At 42.1% G+C, this 18,890-nt stretch overlaps 1 protein-coding gene across 1 annotated transcript in view; it reads right to left on the bottom strand.

Annotated features, from left to right (window-relative positions):
- Window positions 1-18,890, bottom strand: part of myo3b (myosin IIIB) — a 70,558-nt gene that overhangs the window by 13,792 nt on the left and 37,876 nt on the right. The window contains exons 25-34 of the mRNA XM_084908885.1: window positions 15,974-16,053; window positions 15,184-15,204; window positions 13,941-14,018; window positions 12,233-12,438; window positions 9,513-9,624; window positions 9,212-9,374; window positions 8,713-8,793; window positions 7,191-7,287; window positions 5,838-5,889; window positions 4,773-4,896 (exon numbers count right to left, since the gene is read on the bottom strand). Of these exons, the coding sequence (XP_084765011.1) occupies window positions 4,773-4,896; window positions 5,838-5,889; window positions 7,191-7,287; window positions 8,713-8,793; window positions 9,212-9,374; window positions 9,513-9,624; window positions 12,233-12,438; window positions 13,941-14,018; window positions 15,184-15,204; window positions 15,974-16,053 (1,014 nt within the window). The remainder of the gene's footprint in view (window positions 1-4,772; window positions 4,897-5,837; window positions 5,890-7,190; window positions 7,288-8,712; window positions 8,794-9,211; window positions 9,375-9,512; window positions 9,625-12,232; window positions 12,439-13,940; window positions 14,019-15,183; window positions 15,205-15,973; window positions 16,054-18,890) is intronic.

Raw genomic sequence — 18,890 nt, 5'->3', positions numbered from 1 at the left:
GAGCTGGGAAGGGGTCAGGCAGCGGGCTCACACCAAGGGTTTGCTAAATGATCGTGGGTAACGTTTGCTGTTTGGGGTGGGGAGGAATAATAGCCAACTGGGAATACAGAGGCAGTAAGTTTCATGCAATATTGATTTCTCCCTATCAAAAGAAAGCCAAGCAGTGTTTGCTCTTCTTGGTGAAAGACTTACATATTGTACATGTTTGCTTCTTGAGATAAAAAGAATTCTTTTTTTTTTTTTGGAGATAGGTACTTCTTTTATTTTCAAAGACTAGCAGATGAGACGTATTACATCTCTAAATACCACTTTGAAATCCCTTGAAAATCAGAACGCTCTTCAGAAACAACATAAAAGAGCTGCTAAAAGGGATTTTTAGTGGAATAAATTAGAGATGTATCGATTTACTTCCAAAGTCACGTGCTGCAATCACCTGACTTCTCCCAGACCACAGAGAACCGCTCGGGTTTTGTTTATTCAGATGGAGAGAGCAGAGGCACCAAAAGGCATGGATTATAAGGAAAAATCATCAGCAGAGGCCTTTGATGTCTAAATGAGGCATGTGCAATCCAGACCCCTCTCTTTACCTCACAACCGCCTCTTCACACACATACACGCACACATTAGCCCAGACAGCATGCACACAAACGTGCACACACACGCACGCAAACAGTAACAGATATTATTCTTAACTTGCAAACAAAGACCCAAACCAGATATGCAAAGTGGAAGAGCATTTCCAGAACTTTCTCTCATTCCTTTAATAGCCAGTCATGTGCTTTAAATTAGAAGCCGAACTGATCAAGCCTTGCAGATAATGCAGAAAAAGGGGGCAGATCCTCATCTGTTTTCACTAGTGCAAGCAGAGGATGTTGTTACTTACAAGCAATTTTTCACACTGAAATCAATCATTTCCACTGACATCAGCTTTTGGAACTTTGACTCCTGAAAAAAATGCTTGCTAGGAGGAGAAATCTGATTTTGGGAGTCGGTCATTTGTCACAAGCTTAATACATGTAATCTATAACCCTGACCAAGAAGGACAAGTAAAAAAGAATAAAGAACGATGAGGGAGAGATGAATGACAAGAAAAGCCAAAAACAGATTAAATATGGAAATGAAGGGCACTGAGCCTTTTCTCTCTTGATCAGTGGAATACCAGCACATTTTGCTAAATAAAATTAGTACAATAACAACCTAATAACATTTTGTGCTTGGAAAAGTTTGCTAAAGTACACCAAGTGACTCAATCGACATGTGAGAAATCACAGAGAACTCTGAGCATCGTTTTCCACCTTGATTTTAATGTCTGAGGAGATTATTCTGTTGGAATTGTGATGATGAGTAGTTTGGAAGTACATCCTGTTAACTACTCCCACTGACATTAAGAGGATTACGTAGGTAGCGTCAGACAGAGAGGCAACTCCTTCCGTTAAGTTGAGTCTTTCCTATCCCTTCCAAATCTCTGCTGCCGCTACATCGAGCCTGTAATTTGCCTAAAACTGAAGGCATCCGGTGGAGACGCGGCGATATGTGGAGACAGACAGATAAATCAAAAGGCTGAGAGACAGCGAGAGGGAGGGAGAGTATTTGTCTAGAGAACATGGAGAGGGTGGATCATTTGTCTGGCAGATGCATGTTGATACCGTGATGCTGCTTTGGTGGTGATGGTGTTGGTGTATGGGGGGAGGGGGGGGGGGGGGGGGGTTGTGCAGCAGCACCTGGTGGCTGCAAACCTTGTGGGAGGACATGCGGGAAGACGTTTAAGAGCTGAGGGAAGGAGCAGGCGGAGAGGAAAGTGAGATGTTCTTGTGAGTGTGGGATGACCTCAGTGTGGGGAAAAACTGCGCCCACATTTCCAACAAGCGCTCCCAGCTGCAGCTATAAAGCACAGAAACAGCTCGGAGCAACAACCCAAATCAATTCTTATTGACTGTACCGTGTTCTGTGCAGAGGGGATGCAACTGTAACCATTAAGACATTACTTTAACTATTTTCCTGTTTTTCTTCTTCTTGTTTCATCCTTTCAAGCCAGCAGGTTAACCATCTTCTGAGGCACAGAGGTAATTGGGCTGTGTCGTAGCCCCACTTTATCACTGTCTCTCTCTTGACATGTATGTTTACCACAACTATAATCTTCAAAAAGCCTGTTAACATAAGGAGCTCAGCTTTCATAAACCATAAAGTCAGCTCTGACTGATCCTCAGCACCATCCTGTTTACCACGCTGAGGAGCATAAGCAGCGCTCTGATCATATCTGCTGCTTGCTAGCAAAGGCTTTCTTTCTGCACACATCTCTGTGACTCATTTCCAAACATGTTGCATTAATATTTAGTGCTCAGGAGACAGGTGACGGAAGGTGACATCGCCTTGAACGTGTAGCTTACAAGACAACACTGCGTATGTGTAACTTTTTCCGCTGAGAGAGCGAGAGAGAGAAAAAAAGAAAAATCAAAGGTTGGTGTTGAAGACAACTGCAAGCGCCTGGAGTACAAAGTGTTTTAATGCTCTCTCCCCATCATAAAATACAGCACTGTGGGTATCTGCCTAAAGAGGGAGAACAGTCGCTTAGCCTGGTGTCGGATACACAGTGAAACAGATCTCTCAGTTGAACACCAGGCTTTTTAAAATCATGCAGGAAAGACCCAACGTCCGTCAAACACATTGAGAGGTTCCAGGTCACGCCCTGGTGTTTTGGCTTTAATGGGAGCAGCGTGTAGAGAGCGCGCGGGTGTCTGGAGGGGTGGAGTAATTCGATTACCACGGTTAATTTTCTGTTTTTTTTTTCCCCCTCTACTGGTGTCCTGAAACACTCCAGGGCGAACTCTAGCCCGAGAGAACCAATGCGATCACCAGAGGCGACGGCAGGATGAGACACAGGAAGAAGTCTGGTCTCCAAACATCTGGCAGGGCAAGGCTTCCATGACTCGCTCAACCTTGGGATGAAAAAAAAAAAGACCCTCAGATCTGCAGGGATCAAAGTGTGCCCTGGGTGCATGAGCCACTGTGGCCTCCCTCAACATATTCAAATGGGGTTTCCTGAAAGACGTCAGAGCCACAAGCAGGAACATAAATGAAGCAGGAAAAGAGGCAATGATGAATAACTGAAAATCTCTCCACATATAATATCTAAGGAATTAGTCCAGGCTATTTTTTCTGTTGAAAATTTCAACATAATTGAACTGTCAGATCTAAAAAACGTACAACTTACCTACTTAAAAAAAGCATTAGAGTTTGACGCGCTGCAGGAAAAGAGACTAAAAGACTAACCTTCATTTAGACCCCATATCCCACCTCTAAGTACCCTCAGGATAAATCTCAGCGGTTGCAAGATCACTGCAAAAATCCCCTTGTTACCAGCAACATGAACCCTAAAAGTCTCTTCTGACCAAAGTCTTTTGTACAATGTTTCACAGTGATCCAAAATCAAATGTAATTTTTCTTCAGTGCACATGAGCGACCTGCTTTTTTTATTATTTACAAATAAAGAGGAACATTTCCAGAAACATTACTTTTGCATTTTAATTTCTTAAGGATGGACATTTTATGCATAGCAATCAAAGGATGCTTAAACAATTGCAGAAGCATTTCTTCTGCATTTCTTTTTAATCTCTTTGCATTGCTTATTTGCTTGTAGCGGCTTTATTCTCCTTTCACCTCGCACCGCCCAAAAATGTTCTTCAAACTACTTAATCTAGGAAAGAAAGCAATTTGACACAAGCCATCTTTACAGGTATACCCACGAAGCCTTACTGTGTGTATGCTTTATTATTGATGCAATGATGTTATGAATTCATTGTTTTACATTTGAACAAATTCTTGGGCTTTAAACTGTAAAGAAAAACAAAAAAACAGAAAATCATTCAGCTATTATTTTAAACTTACATGTGGACCGACTGGAGGAAAAAAACAAAGCAAAGCGCCAGTTTAGGCAAAATACCCTCACATTCACCGCCATGTTTCCTCTCAATAATCACTTTGACATTATAAATTCATCAAACACTGCCTCCCTTCAGCGGCAGTGATGCCTGGGAGCGGGGGTCACCTGTATGCAGCATTACCGAATTAGCCGCTATCTAACCCAGACCTGCTGTGGCGTGCTGACACTAATCCCGGGCCTGCTGGAGAGCCCTGTCTGTGTTACATTATCATGTCTAATCCCCATAATCTCTCAGCCGCAACGCTAAACACTATTCCACCTCGGTCTCTTACCTCATACCCCTTTAATAACATTAATGAAGGGCCGGGCCCCATTACCAAGGCTACCCTAGCGGTGGGCTGGGTGACGGCCGTAATCAGAGGCCCCCTGCACAGCCACCCACTCAGCCTTCCAGGCAGCAGGAATTAATGTAATTCGTCGCCTGGGGCAAAAAGCAAACCAAACATATGTTCAACAAATCAGGGTTTGTGTATTTTCGTGTCACCGTTACTGTGCAGGTCTATTAGAGTCACTGATGAGATCCTTAGTGAAGGGCCCGCCATGCGGGAGAACGAAAGCTTTGAAGTGCTCGTGCCACTTCGAAACCCCCCCCCCCTCCACTTGCCTTGAGACGTTTATGATGAGCTGACCTGAGTTATTAAAATACCACAGAAATGATCACCCATAATGCCGCTCTTTTTTGCTGTCAACAAAGAATGGCAGCAGGGGATTGGCTGGGATGAAAGGTTGAAAGGGGTCTCGTATTAAAAATGGCACTTTATCCATTAAAGTGGGATTTCTGCTGTCTCTTTGTGTAATTACCTGCACCCGCCAGCTCTGTGCTCGGGCTTACCTTGTTTACACTGCATGTCTCGCAGCCTTGCCGTCTCCCTGCACGGCTTCGTTACACTGTCTTCTGCTCTGCCTTTGTCTCTCTTGATGTCTTTCACTTGTCTGTCTTGGCTGTCAGGGCCAAACTTGAAAGAGGAGGCGTAAACACACCCAGAAGAGCAATGTCAATGAAAGCACTGAATGAATATATACAAGTTAAAGCATGCCCTGTAATGCGTTTTTTTTTTTTTTTGTTTTGTTTTTTTCAATTTAGTCATGTAGATGTTGTATTCATTTATTTACAATTTACAATTTGGCACTCATATAACTCAAACCCATTAATGTGCTTTGCAATGTTAATCAAATGCTAATGCAATTGCATATCCCCCCCTTTACTAGCCCTACCTCCTAGCAAACAGCACCACACTGACTTAATTGTGAGAGGGTGAAAAACAGCACATACAGACTTCCTCTCATATTTAATTTTATCTTTGAATAAAAGAGCTATAGGAAAGTATTAATCTGCTTAACATTTCTAAGTACATCCTCCAAAGGATTTTGCTTTTTTAATCTTACATATGCTCAGCAGAGTTACTGGCAAAAACTGTACATTTTCCTCATTTCATCCTTTCAACATCAAATGGTGAGCAGCAAAAATTGGATCAGACTTCAAAGACTGTGATGTGCTCCAAGTCACGGAGTGGCTCTTCTATTTCACATATTGAATCCGAGCAGGATATCAAAGTGCTACCAAAGAACCTCAGGTCTTTACTAAAAAAGGGGTCTAACATCTGTAGAAAGAAGAGCGCAAAGACAAATCACCTCAGGGAAGAGCGAGCATTTATTCTCAGCCGTGAATTTCCAGCCTTTTGATTCTCTCGTTCCTGTACCACCCTGTCTTCTTCTCCGCTGAGATGGAGGTTGGAGCAAGAGAACTCTTTTGTCTCAAGGACTCAAAAAATTCCCAAAGAATAATCTGGGTTAAAGCTGCTTTGTAGAGGAGCAGCATTGTTTTATTTTATTTTATTTTTTACATACACAGCTAGTAAGGCATAAGGAAAATGCTCATTGATATTCTGCTACTTACATCTTCTTTATGGGTGTAATCTCCGTCTGCCTCTTTGTTGTCCGGGCTGTACCTGTGAAATTAAGACGCACTTTTAACTAAAAATTAACACGAAAATGATCACTGCAAAATAACGCATATTGCATCAGCTTATTACAAAGAAATCCAGAGCTGAGGATGATTTGTATTTGTCTTTTTTGCTCCTAAAACATCTCCACTTTATGATTATGCAATTTGCGGAGCAAAAAAGCGCCGATGTGTTTCTGCGCCCGTTCGCTCATGTTGCATTATTTAAAAAGCAAACACCAACGAGACAACATCTGCACGCACAATGCCACGAGCCAGTGGCAGTCATGCTTCGGGTCTAGAAAAACAAAAATCTCATCCAGTTTGGAACTGGCAATGCAACCGGAGGCTCTGCTGTTTGGATGCAAACACAGAATTCATGCATGGCAGACAGGAGGGGTATCAAAAGGGAAAAGAACAGCATGTAGGTGAGAACACATCTCTTACCGCAGGAAAATGGGCCAGATCATGTCAAAATAAATATATATGGAGAGATTCCAACACTGATTAAACAGAATTGTTAAGTGGAGGTTTGAAGTTTTTTCCCACCAAGGAATATGATTGTAAACATGGAGAGAAAAATCCCCAGATGAGGCTCTGCTCGGTTTGAGTATACAACGAGCATAACATTTTCAGATGTGTAAATCTAGTATTTTGGAGTTTTGGAGTCGGGAGAGAAATGCGCAACCTTGACCAAAATGTCGCAGAAGATTTAAACAAGATATGCAATGCATCTCTAATTTTACGGCTTTCTTTCTAAGAGCTAATGTCAAAGGTCTGAAATCATTCGGGGATACTTAAAACAATTTTTAGGATGCTTAGAGACTTTTTAATGAGAAAAAAAAGGTAAAAGCTGCCATCGACACCTCGTGTGCCGCTATTCATTCAGTGGCTGCTCCCCCGCTTAGCAAATACTTTCTTAATGTCTGGCCTGCCCATATGCTGAATAAACACAAGCTCGTACATCTGGACACCAGTGCAGCACCCAGCCCCGCTTGTGGTCAGACAAGTGTGCTATCTTGGTGGAAAGTTATTTATTACGTTTATAAAACTGAAAGAGGTGGTGCACAGGGAGGAGCTTTCTCCTTTGGGTGAAACAGCAGTTCATTATGAGGCAAAAGCAGCTCATCCAGCAAAGGCTGAAGATGAATGGCAAGCATGGGAGGCCTCTTGCTCAGTCAGCCATGGCTACTGGTGGACTATTGTCTGTGCAATGAGGAGCAAATGAAATTACAAAAGAAATCAAAGTACAGGAAAAATGAGACCAATGAGAACAGATGCTGAAGGACAACAAATGTCAAAGCTCACCCTAAATGCTCCTCTTTGGTGGTCTTTTCTCCAGCCTCGGGGTGACATCTGTGCTCCTGGGGTCTACAGTCCCGACGCACCCGATGGCCCCTGTAAGCTGCACAGGATATGAATGCCAGACACGCTGTCAAATGGTCAAATGCCTCACCCCTGTCCTCATATACATGTTGCATGCTCACACAATTACACACAAAGTGTATTTATTATATATTAATCAGGAGCACCAAACAGTTTTGTATTAAGAAACTCTGGATTCGCCCGCGAGGAAGTGAGATGTGTTTAGCATGCATATATGGTCTGTGGCGCTGCAGTGAGGAAACTTTGTGCGATTATTGAGACACACTGAGCTCAGATGGATGGTAAACGGAGCCTGCTGACTTACTCCGTCGACGGGCTTTGTGTTTTTCTGGTAAAATTATATGCACAGGAAAAGAAGGCTCAAGTACATTGTTGAGCAATGGTTCTATTTTGCATGGTCTAATCTGATCGATGGTGAGCATGTCCCCCAGGCCCCGCTGAGATCTGAGAAGCCACCAGGCTCATACATTTGAAAGGCATCTGTTTATTTTCAGAATGCAAATGCAGCCCACCTCAAAGGCTATAAGCTGCAGAGAACACACAAAGTGAATGTGCTGGAGTGCTCCGCCGGGGGGCTGAGGCCCCACTTATGTCAGGTTCAGGTTCTCCCCCCACCCCGCCTTCCATCTCCTTCCCGAACCCCGGCGGCCACACACAAACACGCTTCTCTAAAAAGAAAGACAGCGGCGACAGAGAGGCTTTCCCAACACCAAAACCATGTTTACCCATTCTGCAGCTTTATTTACAAGGGTTTAATGGAGGACATTTACACAAGGTGTGCAGGCGACTGAGATGCTCCATGTGCCAGATGAGGGCAGCCCTTAGGAGAGCCAGGGGAAACAATGCCAGATCTCCTCCCTCCTGCCCTCCTCTCTCCTGCCCCTTTTGGCACCCTCCCTTGTCCTCCAGTGAGAGCCTCCGAGGAGGGGGAGGGGGGCTGGGAAGGTTAATGTGCCCACTTTGATCTTCGTCAAGGCACACTGAGTAAGAATTAATTTACATTTCAGATGAAAAGGTTGACAGTATAAAAAGGCATCTTGTTTCTGGTATGTGAGAGCTGTGTAATAGGCCAGGAATTTGAGAGAGGAAGTCGTGAGGAAACAGAAGGGATAAGCCCCTCTCTTGCCTTTACTGGGAAAGAGATGAAAGGAAAAAAAGGATCTCAGTATGCACTGTTCTTCTGAAACATGGGGACCAAATGCTGCCCAAACTTTCAAAAGCTTTTCTGTATGCATTATTAATTAATTATTACTATTTCGTAGGCCACTCATGGAGATCAAAAAGGTGTTTCACAAAGATGTAAGGTTTCCAGGCCTTTATCCCGTTTCCTTTTGAAAATGTATGAAAACAGTGGCGCGAATTTCCACCGGACATGGGGCCGCGTGAGAAATTCCAGATGTCTCCACTTGAATATTTGAACTTGAAAATTTAAACATTTCTTTACCTGATTGTATGCGGACAGCTGCCTCTTCCCGCTCTTTTTTGATTTGCTTGAGGTTCTGCCGAGCAACATAGCCCCTCCAGGCTATGGGGAAAAGAAAGAGACAGTGTGTGTATGTGTGTGTGTGTGCGAGAGATTGCTGACCTACCTCTGTGAAACAAAATAGACTGCGCATACTACACAAGATCCCACTTCAAAACACTGCTAAACCAGGTGGCAGAGGGATGGATCCCTTTGAACTCTCTGAGGTCTTATTGTCTGCTCTGAAGCATTGCTCTTAACCCTCATAGGTCAAGCTGTGGTTATCAAACTATCTCTTTTATGAAGACTCACAGGCACATAATAGGCTAGATGTCATTAAGAAACCACCTCACATCAAATTTGCACCTGTTTCATCACGAGCGATAAAAGAATATATCAAAACTCATCTTTATTTTCATATTTTTGACTTAAGTTTGAATAATTGCTCATCCTGTTTACTGTTTAATTAAAACCAGCGTACCTGACTGGATGATTGTGGCCCCACGGCTTCTCTTCTCCTTCTCTTTTCGATAACGCCGGGCCCCGAGCCAGCCTTTAGTGTAAGCTTGCATCACCACCACCCGAGCTATTACTTCCCGCAGCAGCAGGTTCAGTTGTTCCACATGGTAGTATTTCAGAAAAACCTGACAGGACATTTTGCTCTGGTTAGGACATCCAAAGCTTGATTATGTCTATTTCTTTTATGTCTTTACAAACTTTAATGTCTTTTACAAATAAAAATAACTTCAATATTAAACTTTTTGTTTTAAAAATAACCCCACCTTTGTCTTTCCCAGCACCCAGTCTTTTAATTTGGCCCTCTCCAGTATGGCAACAGCGTTTTCTTTGCTAGTTTCAGGCATCTCGTGAGCCCGAAATGCAAGATAGTAATATCTGGAAGAGGAGACAATGAAGAGAAAAAGGACACCTTTGAACAAATGTAGTTACTCAAGCAGAGATATTGTGTTTTGCTATTATTTTAAAAAAATCTGGGAGTATTTGGAGCTGATAAATATAAAAACTAAGCATTATCTTTGCACAGGAAGTCGTTACTTTGTTACATAGTTTTTACGTCCTCAAAAAGCATAACACAATAAAATCAATGTTGGATAAAACACTGAGTTAAGTGAAAAAGTGTGCAGAAAACCCAAAATACAGTGTCCCGATATGAGAACACAGGGTGTCAAGAGGCTAACGAATTGCTGAAGGTGTTTTTATTACAAGCTGCATTCACAGATTCACTGACACACAACTGACAGAGCTTTATTCGACGTCTTTAAGCAGTACAAATGCATGCACACAAATGCATGTAGCAGGCAGTCAGATGGATGCAGAGAAGACTATGTGCCAACTAGAAGACCCGGAATCAAACTATGAACTTGTGGACAACCTGCTTTACCTCCTGAGACACTGACATGCCAATAATAGAACAATATAAACAGATTTAAAGAATTTTTAAAAAGCTACTTTCAACTGCTTTCTTAGTGACAAGGGATCACATATTTGATTTGGCAACTTTTTTAACACATTTTTAACGTATGTCATTCCTATAAAAGATTGTTCTGCCACTTATTTATTTATTTTTTGGTTAGGCAGTCTAAAAGTTTCAAGTTAGGTATCTAAAAATGTTGACTTACAGCCTCAAACTTCAAACTTCTGATTTTTTAAGTGAAATAAGCCTCCATACCCTCCTAATGCAAGCTCAAAGGGATCTTTGTGTTCTCCTGGAATTGAACCAGGAATCTTTCACTTATTAGGAAAATATATAAACCACTAAACCATAGAGAATAAATCAAGCATGTGTCTGAAACTGGAGCCATCTGATATACAAATCTTGAAATGTTGAATATTTGACAAGATATTGATAATTTAGCTAACTTAGTTTTGGTAGATTTGGGGATGATGTAGTGCCTACTTACTTAACTGCCTTCAAGAAATGACATTATCAATATCAACATCTTGTTGCACATTGCTACTAGAAGTACTGTTAAGAGAACCACAGTTAAAAACTTCCTGCTGCTCAGAAATCTGAGTCAAACATGACTCTTTAACAGAGACCAGCGCTGGATCTCTTTTCAATGCATCATCGTCTCCTATTTCAGTGGCCACAGAAGATCCTCATTAGCGCAGGCCTATCAGTGTCCATCACCCACGCCGCTGTTTATTGCTCACATTGTCTGGATCCATCCACTGATCCTGCTGTTTATAAAATACCAGCATAGGACAGAGTGGTTCTAACTGTTTGCTCAGGGACATCAAGGCTCCAGAAATACTCGTTCATCTTTCGTGTTCTGGCAGTGGTCAAAAAGAAGAACAACAACAAGAAGAAAAACTTCTTTGAACTCCCCTCCCCGCCTCAGTCTACAGCCTTTCATTCTAATTCCTGTTGATACCTGTTATTTCTTTGATGGTAAATACAAAGCACTGCAACATCAGACGAGCCTTTGATATGGGAGCACAAATTTAAATCAGTTTTCACTAAAGGTGCAGTTTAGCCATTCAGGTCTGTCTGTATGACTTCTGCCTGGCTCAGGTAGGATGATATGGATTCAATAGCAAGGTTAAAATATATTTACACACTCTCCTTCTCACACAGGCACACTTCAGGCACAGGAGACAACAGGGACGTCATCGTGCCGGGGGTTGTGTGTGATCTTCCAGTAATCGGCCTTCGATACTGGGAGCAAAAGTAGGACATGCAGGGAAACACCATGTGGTCATTCAAAGTTTCAGCTCGCCAAAATTAGGCCCACATTTTTAAAGCTTCCCCCGAAGCAACGACACTAACCAGTCATCTCAAAGTTCTTCTTTCCACAAGTCTAAGTTAATTAAATTTTATATAATCTTAAAGTCTCCACATTAGAGGTGGCTGGAATACTTTTCAAAGGAACACTGATCAAACATAAGCTTTCTGGCATTTTCGCACAGCCTCATCTAAATGTGTGGATTTTTTTCCCCTTAAAATTTAGGTGTATGCTTTTAAATTGGAGGAAGCGTGTAGTGCTTAGTAACAGTTAAACGGAGCCTGTCCCATATTTTTAAAAACCCAAAACAACACCCTTACGTAAAGCCCCCCGTTAATGATGAGACTTGTTTTAATTGTGCTCTAATGTAATACCGATGGGACAAGGAGACTATGTTTGAGCTTTTTCAGGTCACCGAGTATAAGAACAAACTCTTTATGAATAGCAAAAGGAAATCTATTAAAATGCATCACCCCTTATAATCACAGTTCCTCCTTGTTTGAATTTAATCCATATCTTCCAGACTGGAGTATCCACCCTGTTAAAAGAGCTGCAGGATTTAGTCTTGCACTATCACTAATGACTGCCAATTAGTCAGCCTCTTGCTCTGCTCAACATGTACCCCTATCTAATTAAAGAACCCGTGTTTTTGTGTGATGTAGAGCACGGCTCACTTGTTCTACGCCATCTCTGGGGCTGTGTCAGCATGCGTGCGTGCTGCAGAGTGGAGGCGCCGCCTGTCTCGACGCCATTCTTACCTGTTGACAAAGTCTTCAAACAGGATGCGGTGGGAGTAGCCTTGGCGGCGGATGTTCACCGTCTCCAGGATCCCAGTGTAACGCAGCTGCACCATCACCCGCTCCTTGCAGAAGCACAGTGCCTGCCTGTCATCATTAGGTTTGATGCAGCGCACAAAGTGTGGCTGGCCCACAACCATCTTAGACAGCAGGTCCATCAGGGAGTACTGCACAAACACAACAATGAGGCAACAATAAACCACGGGCAGAAGCAAGAGAAGACACGAGAGAGCAGTTATATCATTTCATATTATCAGGGTTCAAAGGTCAGATCAGATCTGCAGCATTCAAACTTTTTCCAGACAGTCTCATAACAAGCTCGATGGTACCCACGAGAATGAATCAGTATGAATCAATAAACAAATCTATCCCAACAGGACACAACAGTGTTTTCAATTCTAAAGTAAAAGACATCATGAATTATTTAGGGATTTGAAAAAAAAAGCAACACTGTAATTCTATTTGCAGAATTGTTGGTATCAGTTATGGTAATGTTAAAAAAATGCAATGTAATAACAAAACGAATTAAAGTGTCCCAGTAGATTCTCATTCATCCAGGTCCTGGCAGTCTTCAGCACTTAAAAACAAGGTATGTGACCTGCTTTGGGATTAAATATAGGGTTTTGTCCATCAGTTGTTTTAGAATTGACGTCTTCAAAAACCAAAAAAAAGTCCACTTGCTTTCTTTTTAAGCACTAATTAAAGATGCATCTACTGAGATGTATTTACATTTTATGACATGAAAGGTGTGTTACAGGTTCGTAGTCTATGAGTATGCTAAGGTCCTCTCACTTGGATCCAATTGACCAAAGCAGAGCATATTTCATCATCAGGCCATGAGCATGACATCCCTGCAGACGTTCATGTACCTGCCAATTCTGTGTTAACTCGTTCAACTTCACACTCGTCCTACAAGGCAATATAACAGAAACGACTACTCATCCATGGTGTCTGCAACTATTTGTGTCCACAAGTGAGTACAACCCCTACTTTATAAAGCTGCAGTGGACTTGTTGGCAGACAGTTACTGATTTACACAGAACAAATTCATTCAATTCAATTTTGCTGTCCACCAGCCATCTTCAGCAAACATTCCCCAGCTAGTCCCTAGAGCAAGGTGAGGACATCTTTTAATGCTTTTCATCAGAGGTAAATCGACAAAGAACACATGAATACCCATAATTCATTTAATGTAAATATTATATTACTAAATACTGTCAGTAATAACTGAAGGATCCATTGATATCACAGACTTTGCTGGTTTGATCAGTTACGACATCATATTAATAACAAGTTAATCCACTCATCAGTGGAAGGCTTTTAGTTGTTTTCAGACAATCAGTGCTCCTGCTTTACGTCATTGAATCTTGCTGTTTGGAGTTATTGATACAGCATAAATTAATCAAATTTGTATGAGCTTCAAATTAGTCTGCAGCTTCATATGTTATGAAGATCATTAGCTGCTCAGCTGAACCTGAAAAGCAGCTATCATTTTATTTTCACATTTGAAGCTTTTCTTTGTTACTCTTACAGACAAAGTACACAGTTTAAAAATGCTCAACGGCAAAATGAGACCAGCCCGCAGACTACAGTCTCATTTTCCTGCTGATGTATGGTGGAGTATGTGTCATCAGGGCAGTCATTTTTAGTGAGAAATGCAAACACCTACACGGAAATAGGAGGCCACCGTCTGTCTCCTCATCTTGGTGGTTTCTTCTGGGTGGCGGATCATCTCCATGGTGTCCACCTGAACACAAACAGTCGCAATAAGCACGCTGCACTGATGATCAGGCCAGACTTAGGCCACTGCAACATAAAATGCAGCAGATTCAAATGAGATGCTGTTCATTTGCGACATGACGTCTTCAGCGGGCTCTGCAGAAATAAAGGTATTATTACAGCAGGTCCCCTTCCTCTAAATGGGCCAGTTGGGAATACACAGCTGTACTAACTGTGCCGTCTGTATAACACAGCCTCATAAACACTTAAAGCTAACAATCTAGAGAATAATTCGGCACTGCTGTGGGGCATGGGAAAATTGCAGAGCATTCTGAGTAATGAGACTAGCCGTCACCGAGCAGACAGTCATCCTGATGACGGCGGATTAACGAGGACACAATATAAGCTTTCTAATGGCCTTCGCAGTTCATGGCTTCATCAAAATTAATGATGCAATAGATATTTTATAGTAAGTGAATATCTTAATACTTTATTTCATCCTTGCACAGAGAAAGGAAGGTACGTGAAAGGCTGTGCGAGCTGCATAGGAACGAGACGCTCCGACACTTTGTACTTCTGTATGATCTGCTTTCAGAATAGCAAACGGCTATCGGAGACTCACTTCCACTGTTCTAACAACTGTCACTTTAATCTGAGCGCACTGGTAGCTTCTCGTAAGCGTCAGTTTCTGTCAACTTTTCTCCAACTCTGATTGAGAACGAGACGCATACATATTACATCAGTCTCACAGAGTTATTACTAAGAAGTCCTCTCTTCTTCAAGAATATCTGAGTAGGTGCTTAGTGGAAGCTCAATAAAGTAGGACTGTTATTATTCCCACTGTTATTCTGGCCTTTGTTTCCGTCTCACATGAAGCATTTTTATAATCTAAAAGACACATCGCAGTGCATTTGTTTACATTAATAACTCAGAAATGTGGCTGTGTGGAGAAAAAATGGTTCAAAAGGGATGATTTACATTTTCCAAAAGCAGCTTGTGATTGATGTTTTATGACTGGAGCTGCACAGTCAGTCTGTGAAGCGCAGTTTGAAGTTTTAGTTTTTGGATTCCAATAATGCGATGATAACTTCAGTGAACTATGTTGGGTTTTTTTTTTCTCAGATCTGTCCTGTGGTTCAGAGGTGGTGCATTTGGATTCAGAAAGTTTTACTATTATCAAACAGGGGTCTTACCTTCAACAGGTATTTGGGAGACTTTGAGTACAGCACATGTTGTCGAATAACATGGAAGGAAAGGAAGAGAGAAATGGAAAGACAAGAGGAATCTGAAAATCAGTTTTAAGAGAGGTTCGAGTGTAAAAGCATCATGTGACTTCGTATTTCCTACACAAAGATCAGATTAAAGTTAGTCAACATAAGCTGAATATTTTCAGTCATTTAAGAAATGCGATCTTAGAGATATTATTAGCTTGTGAAATTCTGCCCCTTAAACAAAGACGGTCCAGAAATGAAAGTGTTAAAGTTCAGAGAGAGAGGCAGTAAGAGCTTTTTCTTTTAAGAAAATTTCCAGCCACTGATGCTGCCAAGACTCAGCTCATACAAACTTAGAGTGAACATGAACAATCAGCATTGCTGGATGCAACAAGAGATTCTACATGAAATATCATGGAAAGAAAACCGTCAAGCCAATGCAGTAATTTAAGCTGATTTAGGAGAATCTGCAAAAGTCATCCTTAAAATTTAAAACGCTGCCTGCCAGCGACAAAAACAACAATATTCACTAAGTCTCAGAAACTACTTTTATGATGTAGACACTGAGTGCCAGATGGCGATGCTGTATCACCACAAGCAAGACAGCAAACATAACAGGGTAGTCAATTAATGTGGCTATGCTTCACAGCACAGGTTTTTACTGGGTTTCTTATGGTGCAATGCCTGTGAGCAACAAATTAAAAAAAATGTAAAAAAAAGCATTATGGGGCTTTTTTGCACGTGATGATTTGGGCTACAGCTGAATGCTCACCTTGGTGCGTCCTGAACCGAGCTGTGGTGGGAGAGATCTGGAGGCGGCGGTGACCCTCGCTTTGGACGTCGCCAGATTTCCTGTTGAACACAAGAATGAAGCCAGTGGACTTTCATGCAGTAATATGAGAAAGCAAATAATATTTGGGAATGAGCCAGCGGCGTTTCAGTAAACACTCTGGGATTGATTTTCTTTTCTTTTTTATTCAACATACAAGAAAAAGGTGTATAAAGCATGCACCACTATGTTGGTGTTCATAGAGCAGGAGAGTATAAAGAAAAAAAAAACTAAGCTGAATCCATGGGCTCAGGAGTGCATCTGTGTGCACAGCAGTCCAACAGCCCCACACACAGTGGAAAGGATGTGAACATAGCATATGCAAGACAGTCTGAACATTTCAAAGTTTCTGCACAAGATGTCCAAATGTTTTCTCTGGCTATATCTTCAGAGGCTAAACTGTGATTAATAGCAGTGAAAGAAGCCTTTGAAGCAGGATTGGTGACATCAAAGTCCTAATCCATGGGTGGCAGGATTTTTATAATGAGTGGGAAGTATCTTAACACATTTCAAAGGGTTTACTCCATGAATAAACAATAGCTGCACAGATGTGCCACACACACCTTTAGAAAAATACGTCTGCAGACACAGGAGGCAGCATTACCCGAGCAGCCGTGTATGGCAAGAAGGAAAACCTTTTTAAGTTTTTTTTTAAAGATAAAGCCAAACTGACAGCCCAACAATTGTTCTAGATTTTCTACCGCACACAGACAAACTTCGAAAATGCAAATACGCTCTCGTCTTCCGCGATATCATTTCAAGACTCGCATCGGTTGGTGAGGACATCGTCTGACAGCGAGCCAGAAACTTAAACACCGGATCAGCGCCTGCCTTTTCCCAGAGGACGCTGCACTATCAAACGTGTATTAGAAGCTTCAATCAAAAGCCGGACTGATCAAAATCAATTTAGGATGGATTAATTAACAGGCAGTGCACTTCTAAGTTTAGACAAAGGGTGTCCTACTGGTGCCAAAGGGTTTTGCACTGAGCCAAAGCAATGTGCCGTTCATAGCACACATAGATACACACACACAAATATGTGCACACACACTGCTGTAGTCAAAACAACCAAAAACATATGATGTGAGCACTCTTCAAAAGAGTCTTTTAAGCTAGTACTGATGTTGCTTTTAGCTTTTGACAGTTATCTCCCAATTTCTATTTATGCATCTGCTTGTTTATTCTGCTAATAAATCAGTTTTTTTTGTATCAGGCAACAAACTAAATGCAAGACATTCTGCCGTATTAAAATATGCTTTTTATATTTGTTGTAAATACGTTTGGAAAAATAACCAACGGATCAAAACTGGAACCCAAAAATAGAAGAAAGGACAGAGTAAAGCCCGATATGATGGAAATGTGAGCAGTTAATTGCTCATTATGAACACATGTTTGTGAGAAGGTCTTGTGTTTAGGATACCGGGAACGGATTTTACAACCTCAAAGGCCCCTTCGGCAAAACCTACACACATGCACGCACGCACGCACAAAAAGTATGATCTTTGAGAACAGGGGCTGTTAAACTGTGTCGGGTATATTACCAGCACACAGGCAGGGAGGGCCCTGCTCCAATTAGCCCAGAGTAAAGCTGGATGGATTAATTGGAGTGGGTCTTGTGCAAATGAAGTGCGCTCTCTCCTCTCCCCATTAGTGCTGCTGGGCCAGATCATCTGAGCACATTTGTCATGATGAATTAGCGGCTGCGAGTGGAACGGGCTCGTGGAGTGTCACTGTGCTTTTACGCCTCTCACTTCCATGACACCATCAAGAGGAGATGAAGGGGCTGCGCTGCGATGAGAGAAACTATGACAGTTGTACCTAAGCCTTGCAAATGGACACTCGCTGCTTTCTTCGTGTATTCCTTAGCGGGTCGTATTAATTCATTCTTCCGGCGGGTTTCATATCCCCTCCTGACTAGATGATTAGAGCATTGGTTAATAGTCAGTATCCTCAAAGATTTCTGCCTCCTGAGACACGAAGCCAAGGGAACACCTGTGATGTCCGGCCTGAAAAGAAGACCTTCTAATTTAGATACAGTAAGGAGCTTGTCTAATGATGTGGATAATAATTATTCAAACACAGAGACGAGCTAGAAAAGGAAGATTTGTTCTTTGAAAGCGGATTCAGCTGAAGAATAGGCTACATGTGTTTTAAGTTACAGATGGAGACAGCCCTTATTCTCAGAGTTCTCATGATAAAAATAAAACGAAAAGAGAAAAGGAGTGGAAATATAAGAAGTTAATAATTGAAAAGGAGGGCGAGCAGGTGAGGGGAATATTTCCCAGGTCATTCAGACTTGAGAAACAGGTGGAGGAGCGTCCCACTGATAGTTTCTGCTTCACGCATGTTGCTCTTGGCATGGACTACCAAGACGCAAACAGAGAGAGGCAGAGCGGTGTGCGGGGAGTGGGGGGTAGAAAGAGAAGAAAAAAACCCTTCCTTGGCATCTGTGCGTTCACTTTGAAAATTAAGCCCAGCAAGAATCCTGTAGGAAAAAAAAAGCTCAAGCTGGCAGTTGTATTGGGGTTCTATTGACAAGAATAGTCAATGTGCTCAGGATTAAAAAGCAATCCCGCGTTCAATATGACACCTCCCTACATGCTTTTATGAGTGCCAGTGTGCGCCTTGTACTTCAGAAGCTGTGGATCGAGCTGTCGACACGGGGGACAATCAAAGTTGTAAGAGAGAGCAGCCTTCCTGAGCTGAGTGAGCAGAGCCTTGCTGGATATCTCTGCCCGCTCTCTTTTTGAAAACATGTGATCTAGAAACTCAACTCAGCAACCAAGCAAATTAGATTAAAGCACCCGTAACCCCCCGCCACCCTACCCACCCTCTATAACCACCACCGTTTATGCCTAGA

This window comes from Perissodus microlepis, chromosome 16, assembly GCF_051167445.1.
Source record: "Perissodus microlepis isolate ML-2025 ecotype Zambia chromosome 16, ASM5116744v1, whole genome shotgun sequence".
NCBI classification, from domain to species: domain Eukaryota; kingdom Metazoa; phylum Chordata; class Actinopteri; order Cichliformes; family Cichlidae; genus Perissodus; species Perissodus microlepis.
The sequence above is the reverse complement of the archived record's forward strand: the minus strand, read 5'-3'. Positions and strand labels throughout refer to the sequence as shown.